This window comes from Gymnodraco acuticeps, unplaced genomic scaffold (assembly GCF_902827175.1).
Source record: "Gymnodraco acuticeps unplaced genomic scaffold, fGymAcu1.1, whole genome shotgun sequence".
In the NCBI taxonomy this organism is placed as follows: Eukaryota; Metazoa; Chordata; class Actinopteri; order Perciformes; family Bathydraconidae; genus Gymnodraco; species Gymnodraco acuticeps.
The window spans coordinates 2,183,515-2,194,949 of NW_022989748.1; the positions used below are offsets into that span (position 1 = coordinate 2,183,515).

General features: G+C 39.0%; 1 protein-coding gene across 1 annotated transcript; it reads left to right on the top strand.

The window, feature by feature from the left end:
* The first annotated feature begins 1,014 nt into the window (after positions 1–1,014).
* On the top strand, positions 1,015–10,975 carry LOC117554858 (serine/threonine-protein kinase ppk4-like). The gene is made up of 7 exons (XM_034229447.1): positions 1,015–1,109; positions 2,208–3,198; positions 3,301–3,470; positions 3,557–3,780; positions 6,319–6,448; positions 6,546–6,643; positions 9,035–10,975. The coding sequence occupies exons 2-7, from the start codon at positions 2,250–2,252 to the stop codon at positions 9,312–9,314; spliced, it is 1,851 nt and encodes a 616-aa protein (XP_034085338.1). The 5' UTR covers positions 1,015–1,109; positions 2,208–2,249; the 3' UTR covers positions 9,315–10,975.
* Positions 10,976–11,435: the final 460 nt, after the last annotated feature.

The window sequence follows — 11,435 nt, forward strand, 5'->3', positions numbered from 1 at the left end:
ACTCCTCAGTAAAAGGAACATGAAAGCCCACATGGAGCACCTAGAGGACTCTCAGACCATGACAAAAACTAATGTTCTGGTCTGATAAAACCAAAATGTATCTCTTTGGCCTGAATGCCAAGCATCATGTCTGGTTGAACCCAGGCACCGCTCATCACCTGGCCAATACCAGTGAAGCATGGTGGTGGCAGCATCATGCTGTGTCTTTCAGCGGCAGGAACTTGGAGACTAGTCAGGATCAAGGGAAAGATGAATACAGCAATATACAGAGAGATCCTTGATGAAAACCTGCTCCAGAGCGCTCTGGACCTCAGACTTGGGCGAAGGTTCACCTTTCAACAGGACAACGACCCTAAGCACACAGCCAAGATAACAAATAAGTGGCTTCGGGACAAGTCTGTGAATGTCCTTGAGTGGCCCAGCCAGAGCCCAGACTTGACCCCGATTGAACATCTCTGGAGAGATCTGAAATTGGCTGTGCACCGAAGCTCCCCATCCAACCTGATGGAGCTTGAGATTATCTGCAAAGAAGAATGGGAGAAACTGCCCAATGTGCCAAGTTTGTAGCATCATACTCAAGCTAACATACTTTGTCATTATGGGCTATTGTGTCTAGAATGTTTAGAAAACAAATGAATTAAATACATTTTGAAATATGGCTGTAACATAACAAAATGTGGAAAAAGTGAAGGGGTATGAATACTTTCCGGATGCACTGTAAGTACAAATTCCATGTAACCCGACACCTACCAACCCTCTTATCACACACACATGGTTTCCATTCAACTTAAACCCTGTTGTGCTTCTAACAAATATGTAGTTGATTGCCTTTTTGCCAGAATGACCTGCTCTACTCTACATTATGTTAAGGTGGAATGTCAACTTGTATTGCAAATGCAATGTAATGACATCAATCATTTTAAACATACCCGGGCAAAAATATGTTGGTGCACGTGACTGGAGGAGCAGGAAGGAGAAAAAAGGAAATCGGGGAGGGACTGTTGTGCTCAGGACTTCCTCATTTCAAACGGCAAAAGAGATTGAGCGCAGTTAAGTTTGGAGAGATCAATCATTTTAAAGACTCAAAGAAGACATCATACATAAACTTTGTGAGTAGTTTTTTCTAGTGTTCTTTGTACTCTCCCTAAAGTCTGAGTAGAGCTCTGAGTATACAGAAAGTTAGGCAATAGTTGCAAACCAGAATGAGTGACTAGGAACAATGGCTATGATCTAAAAAAAAGATCAAATAAGTAATATGTAATGCTTTTTGGACTCAATCTTTTGTTTTAGTTTGTATTGTGTTACAGGAAACATAAAATGTGCGTGCATGTGGTTATAACCTGAAGACACGATCATGTCAGCAGATTTATAACTGGATCGGTTTAAGATGAGATTGCATCAGCCTTGGTCAACGTTTTATTCCCCTTGATCAATATGAGGATTTGGACAAGGACTGTAGTGTTTTCAGCATTTTTGATATTCCTAATCACATATTCCTAAATCAGTTGTACTGGCAGGGATATCAAACCGTGACTAACTTTGTTTCTGCCTATTAACTCTTCGTATTTGAAATTTAAAAAATATTCTCTTTTACCTGACAAAATGTACATGACCGTCTCTTTGGCTTCACTTTAATAGGTATAGAAATAAAGATGAGATGTGTCATAACACAGGTATTGTTACATCAGTTGTATTATTAGGCGCACCCATTTATTCTGCCTGTTTTGAAATGTAATTTACCTGAAGTCACATGATCACATACCAACCACATCTAATTCTCAAATATGTGTATGGTTTTTACTGGATGTCTTTAACCTTGTAATTATTTGCTTCATTTCTTCTTGAAACGTTCATTGTATGTGTTTCTTAATAACCCTAATGAAGACCACAAGCCAGGCCCTTTGGTCGATAACAATAAGTTGGTCTTTATTACAAGAGTTTCCCGAGTTTTAAACTCTTTAGACTTTTCTATTCCTGTTGATTATACGTACAGTATACACCAATATTGAAAAATCTGTCAAGAGCTAAAACGTGGACTATATCTAGCCACCAACCGAGTTCATCTTTATTACTCCTTTAAAACATAAATAGTTCATGTTTAATATATTTAAAGAACATCAAATATGCTTGCTAATGACCAAGTGTAACATTACATTACATTGGATTTCATGTTTCACAATTTGATACCTGTTTTTGTCTTCCCACAGAGCAAAGAAGAAGAAGAAGTTAATATCATCCCACAGTTACAAATGGAGCAAGCTTCTGCTAAAATCACCCTACTACTGGGACAGCTTTCACAAGAGCAATTTGACCGTAAAGGCATTCTGAAAGAATTATTTATGATAACACGGACAACAAAAAGCACCACAGGCTGGGATCCCAAATTGAATGTGGAGGTTTGCAAGACGATTGCTCTTTTTGTGTCTCAAGACTACTCTGATGACATTCGAGCCTTAATTTATAACATATATACAAATGTACTTTCAGTTGAACATGCTGGTAAAATCTTAGAGATGAGAATTCTTAAAGATCCGGAAGAAGTGCTCAGACGATTGACTGATCATTTCAACAAACTAACCCTGGAATGTGGAAATGGTTTAGCTTTTGCCAGATCTGAGAACAAGGCTGACACGCAAGGACGTCTAAAAGAGCACACAGCAGGTCCTCATGGTGAATCCACTCAAACTACAGATTACAAACCCAAATGGTTGCCAAACAGCCTTAAGTGGAAAGAAACGTATCAGGAGCTTGTCAGCAGTGTAAAGGAAGGGAAACTAACCTTAACCATAATTGGGAATGGGAGCATGAAGTACGTGAATAAAGATGAATTCCGCATAGCAATGGGAAAAAATGGTACTGAAGTGTTTTTGGGGCTGAGAGATGATGGCACTGAAATTGCTATTAAGAAAATGACCAGATGCAACTATGAAGTGCTGAAGAATGAGGAAGGATTTCTACGACTTCCAGAGCTTGATTATTCATCCATTGTGAGATACATGGCCTTTGCAGAGGATGAAAACTTTGGATATCTTGGTCTTCAACTTTGTGAATGCACCTTGGAAGAATACATTAAAACTCATGGCGATGATGGGCAGAGAAAGACAGTTGTCTTTCAGGTTCTCAAGGGTTTAAGGGTTCTTCATTGTCAGGATCGTCCCATTCTCCACCGGGACCTCAAACCACAGAATGTTCTGATCGGTAAGATACGTTTACAGTACAATTAAATTATGGGGGGGAAAATGTGAAACATTATCAAACATAATTGTATTGATGAGTTTGTCTACCTGTTTTGTCTTTCAGATGTTAACGGGAGGGCACGACTGGCTGATTTTGGCATCAGTAGACGGTTACCCAAAGACCAAACAACTTACCGCACAGGAAAAGACGGAACAAGATGTTGGATGGCCAAGGAAACTTTATCAGAAAAAGACGAAACCAAGATACCGTACAAGTCAAGCTCTGACATACAGGTCAGTTTTTCTGATAAACTAATGTTATTGATAACCGTGTGTACATACACTTTCTGAATTGCTTCAATGTTATGTTTATTCTTAAGGTGGCAGGGATGCTGATTTATTATATCCTCTCCCGAGGACACCATCCTTTTGGAGAAGAATCCTTTGAATTTGAATACAACATTGTTAAAGGGATCTACGCTTTGGAGCATGTTCAAGACGTGTTGGCAAAAGACCTCATTAAGTGGATGATTGATGCAGAACCAGAGAAAAGACCTAAAGTGGAAGAATGCTTGAATCATGCCTTCTTCTGGAACCCTTACAGGTACAATCCCATGTATCATGAACAATTGATTAAATAAACAGATTTTCTATTATTTGTTTGTTTTATTGCATAGCGTTAAAAAGACTTAAGAACCATAGGCGGCGCGTGAGGCTCAGGTTTGGGAAGGCTAAATAACTTTTTTTTACCTGACGCTGCCCGCCTCCGGCGTCTATAGAAAAGAGATCAACTCAGTGAAAGCACCGCCTGCTGATCAGAGCTTAGTGTGCGGAGTTTAAATCTATCAAGTCATATTACAGGATAAAGGAAATACAGTTTAAACTGCCGTATGCAGGGAAGACACCGACGTGTCGCACATATCATTCATATCACATTATCAATCACATCATCGATCATATAATATCATATATCATATATTTCCTTATCTGAGTCAGCTTCTCGAGCCGTATCTGGCCGTGCAACACTTACATTGTCACATAGGCTACTGTATGCATAAGTATTATTTTAAGCAACACATTAGGTTGACGAAACACTCAACTCAAATGTAATTAAAGTCAGAACCACTCGTGTCTAGATGGGGCAGTGATATCATAAAACTGTTGTACGCTTTCAAACACTCGGTAGTTTATTTATTTTTTAACCAGTTATATTCACCTTGCTTGTATCCTGGATTATATGTTTAAGTCATGGATGTTTAAAGTTCATATTTGTCTAATAATAGTTTACTTTTCATTAATGAAGTATGACGCTGCGCTGTCAGTACACTTGTCCCAGATACGGCTCTGACTTGTCCCTGTTTGTGATTGATCAAATGTTGCTAACCCCGCCCCTTTCACATGAACGCTTTCAGCTGGAGAGAGAAACCCTGGCTTGATTTACCGAGTTGATAACCAGCGTCGTAGGACCGCTTAGCGAGATCTCATTTGTTAGGGTTAGTTAAGATAACTCAAACATATCCAGGGTAGGCTATGTTGAACTGGCTTCGTAGTACAGGGCACAGGTGGCTGCGTAGCAGCGCTAATGTCAAAGACACAAACATTATAGGCTACATTATATATTTTTATTTTACCAGGATGCAGTGACAAAAATATTTGGGAAGGCTTAGCCTTCCCTAGCCTACAGTACCCGCCGCCCCTGTTAAGAACTTCTTCAAGTGAGTCTGTTCTAATCGGCATACATGCTATGTCTTGGTGACTACGTCCACTTCTTACAAATTACATGGTTTTCTCTCAGAAACCTAGTATAGAACCAATTCAACATTTAAATTAATGATGGCACTAGAGAAAAGTAAATGTTCATCAATCATTTCTGTACTTACTTTTATAGCAATCCATCCAATGATGAGCTATTTCAGTCTGAACCAAGATGGTGGACTGGCCGACTAACTGCCTAACCACCCAAAGAGCAGCTAGCATGATTAGTCAAAATCAAACAATACATTAAAACATTTAAATAATACGATTTTCCTTAAAGTCATGTCTGATTTTGTCATCAACTGCTGTTATTGACATATTCCCCAAGTGTGTAGAATGTCTTTTTTTAAATAAGACAGTATTACAAAAAGGTTTGAGTTGCTTTTATTTTGTCAAAGCTGTAGCTCTAGGAGTAAAGTGTTAGCCAAATGATTACAGTCATGCCAAGTACTAATCTCTCTCTCTCTCTCTCTCTCTCTCTCTCTCTCTCTCTCTCTCTCTCTCTCTCTCTCTCTCTCTCTCTCGCTCTCTCTCTCACTCGCTCTCTCTCTCGCTCTCTCTCTCTCTCTCTCTCTCTCTCTCTCTCTCTCTCTCGAACTAACAGTCTGTATCTACACATTAAAAGACTAATGTCACAGCAGGATTTGGAAAAACTTGTCCATGCTTTTATCTTCAGACTGTCACTGGACTACTGCAATGGTGTCTTTACAGGTCTCACTAAAACATCTATTAGAAAGCTGCAGCTGATTCAGAACGCCGCTGCTCGAATCCTCACTAACACTAAGAAAATGGATCACATCACTCCTGTTCTGAAGTCTTTACACTGGCTTCCTGTGTGTCAAAGAATAGATTTCAAAATACTGCTGCTGGTTTATAAAGTACTGAATGGTTTAGGCCCAAAATACATTTCTGACCTCCTGCTAAATTATGAACCATCCAGATCTCTCAGGTCTTCAGGGACTGGTCAGCTTTCTGTCCCCAGAGTCAGAACTAAACATGGTAAAGCAGCGTTCAGTTATTATGCTCCAAATATCTGGAACAAACTCCCAGAAACCTGCAGGTCCGCTGCAACTCTGACTACTTTTAAATCCAGGCTGAAGACTTTTCTTTTTGCCGCTGCTTTTAATTGAACTATTCACATCTTAAACTGCAATGTAACTTTTATCCATATATTTTTTATTTTAATGTTTCTTTTATTATCGATTCTTTTTAATGACTGATTTTAAATGCCATTTTCTTAATGTCTTTCATTTTTTGTAAAGCACTTTGAATTGCCTTGTGTTGAAAGGTGCTATATAAATAAACTTGCCTTGCCTTGCCTTACACTGTCCTTTGTCGAAAATAGACATTCAAAGCTTTCTCCCTAAATATACATTTTATTTTTCAGGAAAGTAGAATACTTGAAGAAGATTGGAGACAGGAAGGAGGTGGAAAGATATAAAGATGCTGACCAGGAATTCATTTCTTCACTGGATAAGTGTGCTGGGGATGGAGCCTTTAACGGGTGGAAACATACGGTGACCATACCATAACACTTATTCTTTATTTGATAACCCACTTTTTTGTATTACTGAACACCACCTTTTAACTAACTAACTATATATTTTTCATCAGTTTCCACCAGAGTTAATGGAAAAGATGGAAGGCAAGAAGAAATGCTACCCAGAAAACACGTTGGGATTACTGCGCTTCATACGAAACCTCCATCACCAGTAAGTCAAACTGAATTATAAATCATTAGGGGCCTTAATCCTATCCTCATCATCATATGTTCTTACTTACTACCAGTGTTGGGTGTAGTAACGCCTTACAAAAGTAACGGAGTTACACTAATGTATTACTTTTTGCTGTAACGAAGTAATGTAACGCATTACTAATGACATTTGCAGTGGCGTTTTTATATGTACAAAAGTGGTGGGGCACAAAAAACTTAGATGTCTATATATAAGCTTCTGAGGTTCATGGCTGGTGAGGCTCTGACTCTTCAGGTTTACAAATATTATATTTTGACCTAAATCAAAATATAATATTATTTTCAAAAGCTTTTTTTGTCTGATGCTTCAATTAATTTTAAACAGACAGTTCAACAAAAGGATACCCAAAAAATGTAATTGTATCATTTAAATATTGAATTGTTCTCTCTTAGTAAGATCCCATTTTCATGGCGGTGGTAAAATTGCAGTCTTACCTTGACATGAAGATGAAGTCCATTTGCCTATCCTTCTGGACAAAAATCTCTATTACTTTTTTGTAAAAGTCCTCCTTATGTTCTTGTAGTTTCAAAAGTCTATCATAAATCTGATCTAATCAATAGATTTATGATTCGAAAATTATAAAAGTAGGGTAGACATGTGGATATTATCCGGCTGAACAAAACGTGCATTTATCTAACAGGTTTGTTTCCCACAGATCTTATTTGGAGCTATTTTCTAAAATCCTATGGAGAAATATCATTGCTTTTTTGTGGAGGGAAGCCATGCGCAGTTTATTTCCGGGTTTTAGGACGCCTCACTGCAGCTCTCTCTCCTCCTCTTCACACACCACACTTTTCGCGGCACACGTACTTACAGCCAATCAGCTCTGAATTATGTGAGATGACGTATGGTGGGGATGGCAGCACTATGCCCCTATGGTCATTATTTTTTTGCCACACACATTAAATAGGACAATACTCTGAGCATGCGCAGTGTAGTTTTTACAGTCACCATTGACTTAAACAGGGAGAGGGAGGGGCAGGATCGGGTTTTGTCCCACACGGCTCTAAACAGCTCAATAGGCACACACTGTAGACACTAATTAGAAGAACACAGACTAACACAGCAATGTACAGACGAATCAGATGATTAAACATGATCTTAAAATATATTTTATATATTTTTTAATTTATTTTTTGCATTTTTTTGTAATCATTACTTTTAATACTTTCTGCTGACACTAGGTGGGGCTGTGCCCCACCTGCCCCTAATGACCAGTCGCCACTGGACATTTGGGTAATATACTACCCGTTACAATTCTCAGTAACGCAGTTACAACAAATTTTAACCCGAAATTAAATGGTGTTTTTTTTTTTTTAAAAATTTACCAACATCGCGAGACGTTCCGACACCAGAGAAAAATTGTGCGGGTAGATTAGTAAACCTGGTGTTTACCCTTCAGGCTCATCAAGATCCCTCCGCTTCGCGTCGGGTTCCCTGATCCGCCTGTCGGGTGTTCTTTTCCCCATAATGACCGCCTCGCTGCACATTATCCCGCTTATTACACGGCCATATACTAAACAAACTACAGAGCCCATTCCGTGTTCCTGTTATTGTTTACTTCCTGTCTGCCTTCTTCTGGTGATTTATCTGACGTCCAGCGCTCCGTCTTTAAACCTCTTTTCCTTTCTCTTTCTTGATCCTCCTTAGCAACCTTCATTATAGACAGTCCTTGACAGTGGTTGGATTAACAATGTGTCACATGTTAAGAATCGAGTATTCAACTAAGCCGTGTAATAAAAGTTGTTAGTAGCCTTAATGGCCTACACAGTTGTTATGCTATACCACATTGCCCTTCACTGGATATATAATGAGCTGCACTAAACTACATTTTAGCAATTAAAATACCTAGTCATTCTTTTTGACGTTATTTTGGTAAAGTAATATAAAAGTAGTGTAACTCACTTGTAATGTAACTTATTACTTAAAAAAGCCAGTAATATGTACTGTATTACATTTTGGAAGTAACTTGCCCAACACTGCTTATTACTCTAGCTATTATTTTTGCTGGGAGGAATACAGTGTATACAATGTACATTGTTTTAAAATTGACACTAGGAGAACATTTCCTAAAAAAATGCACCTTCATTTAATGTGTGTGAGGGCAGGAAGTGCAAAATGATGGGATTAGGTCGTTTTACAAGTAATAGGCCTTCTAACATTCAGGATAAAGGAAGTATTTCTTTATGATAAGAGTATCTGAATGTTTTTCCCGATGTAACTTTTCAGTTCACTTCAGCTTTCAGTTCTTTTCAATCGGCCGCAGGCAAAATATAGGAACCACTGGCCAATTGCAAACGAATGTCAGAGAGGTTTTTTGTAATACTGTTTTATTTCTCTGTTTTTCAGTGCCAAGGAGGCAGCAGAAATGGATCTGTTGATGATGTTTCCTAATCTCATGGAGTATGTTTATATATTTGCCAAAAGCAAAGGGTGGAATTACGAGACACCTCTGATGGAAATGTGTAGAACAGAATTGCCACAAATATACGGCATCACCACCATAGTTGCATCAACACCGAAGAACTCTGAAGCGGATGTTCCACTCTCTGTTCAAGAATCTCCACGCATCTTTACTCTGCCAACTGCAAATGAACACTTGGCTGGTTTACGCAGATTTTCAATTTAGAACTTGATTTTGGTCTAAATTACGTCTAGAAAAATGGGTGACTGCATTAACAGATTATTACACAATATTCTTATTGTTACTCAATAAGTAATACTTAAATCTTAACTATAGTTGCCAATCTTAAAGGTCCCATGTCTTGGCCATTTCTACTGATCATAATTCCATTGTTGAGGTCTATTAGAATAGATTTATATTGTTCAATATTCCAAAATCACATTGGTTTTCTCATACAGCATCTTTGTATAGTATGTGTATTCACTCTCTGTCCTACACGCCTTGTTCGAGCTCCTGCCCCCGTCCCTATGAGCCCACTGTGCTCTGATTGGTCAGCTCACCCACTCTGTTCTGATTAGTCAACCACCGTTACAGCTGAACATCAGCGGTGGTTGACTAATCAGAACTGGTCCGCCCTGGGGCTCGAGGAGCGGACAGTGTGAGGTGGATTACTGGTGTTGTTTCCTGGTTGCTGCGTGGCGTTTATGAGACAGCGAGACACTGAGCTCCGTGGTGTCTCGTCGGCATGGCACTTGGTCTATATCCAGCATCCAGGGAAACACAGCGCGAAATCCACCTCACACTGTCTGCTCCGGGAGCCATGCAGGGCGGACTCCTGAGCTGCTCGGGAGTCCACCCTGGCAGAGGGTGTGCCTATTGTTCTTTAGCTGTGTGCCAATTGGTCAATTTGGACGTACAGTAGTTACGTCAATGGGCCCCGGAAGAAAAAAATGGAAAAGAAAATTCTACAACGAGGCATTCTGGGGCAGCATAGACACGTCTTTTCTGTGTTAGAGTTTTACTCGCTACAGGGTTTACTTTGAGGGTTTGTGACTTTGCAGACCGTTTACAAAAAGCTATAGATAACACACAAGCGGACGGGTAATACCCAGAAAAGCATATGATGGGACCTTTAAGAATGTATTTTGGATTCATACGTGTTTTCAAGGGGAAATATTACTGGAATGAATAAATAGGCCCACATTTAACTATAATGTAGTGTTTTAATACAAGATTGAAAACACTTTTCTAATGCGAAGTTTGCTTGTGATATATGTGTTGGTCATCAATAAAGGGAATGGGGAATAATCAGAGAGATCAAGGGGCGTTGGGGAACACCAGTGCGAAACCTGCCTCGGCCGCCACTGCGTCAAGCCGTTGTGCCCTTGGGCAAGACACTTGACCCTAATTTGCTCCTGTGGGTATTGTCCACAGTAATAACTGTTACATGTCTGATATGTGTAATATGTATTGTAAAAGCTTTGAGCACATGGAAAAGCGCTCTAATCAAAACATGTAATGAATTATCATTATTATTATTCAAGCAAAGTCATTTATGTGGTGTTGAATCTTTTGTCTACAATTGATGTGTGCAAAATAACAGCTGGCCCTAGGGACGTGGCTTGGGAACCGGAAGGTCACCAGTTCAAGTCCCTGAAAGACCAAGTGCTACCAAGGTGTCCCTGAGCAAGGCATTGTTCCCCACACTGCTCCCTGGGTGCCGTACATATGGCAGCCCACTGCTCTTAACACTAGTATTGGTCAAATGCAGAATGTAATAGATCATCTCACATTTGTCACAGAGGTGGGATGATCAAGGAATCCTTTCTTCTTCTCCTAAACTGTACATGCAAACTTGAGTATCTACATAAATGAGTTAAAAATCTGATTGTTGTTTTATCATGTTTGTGATTATGTTCTATGGTAATGGTAGGCCATGTATATCAGTCAGGGATGATCTCTCCCCTCTTAATGCTCTTAAACATATTTGTTCTATAATAATACAAAGTGCTTTGAATATTAAAGGAGGCTCAGTTCATTAATGTTAAAGGATTTAAAAAGCATATTATCTCAATAGTTGTATTTATTTAATAGTTTGTATTCCATCTAGTATTTCATTTAACTGTCTGATTTACTGTTACTCCACCATATACTCCAGCCTTCGTGCTTTTATGGTGAAGGAAACCTTCCATTTACATTGTATTCCTCTAAAAAGAGCGCTTTAGTTTAGCTATTATACAGAAGCATTTATTTTATAGTGTCACATATGGAAACGTGTTGAATTCATATCAGAATCATTGCTCAAAACGCATCTTTTTTTGACAATACTTTTATTTTCATCACTGT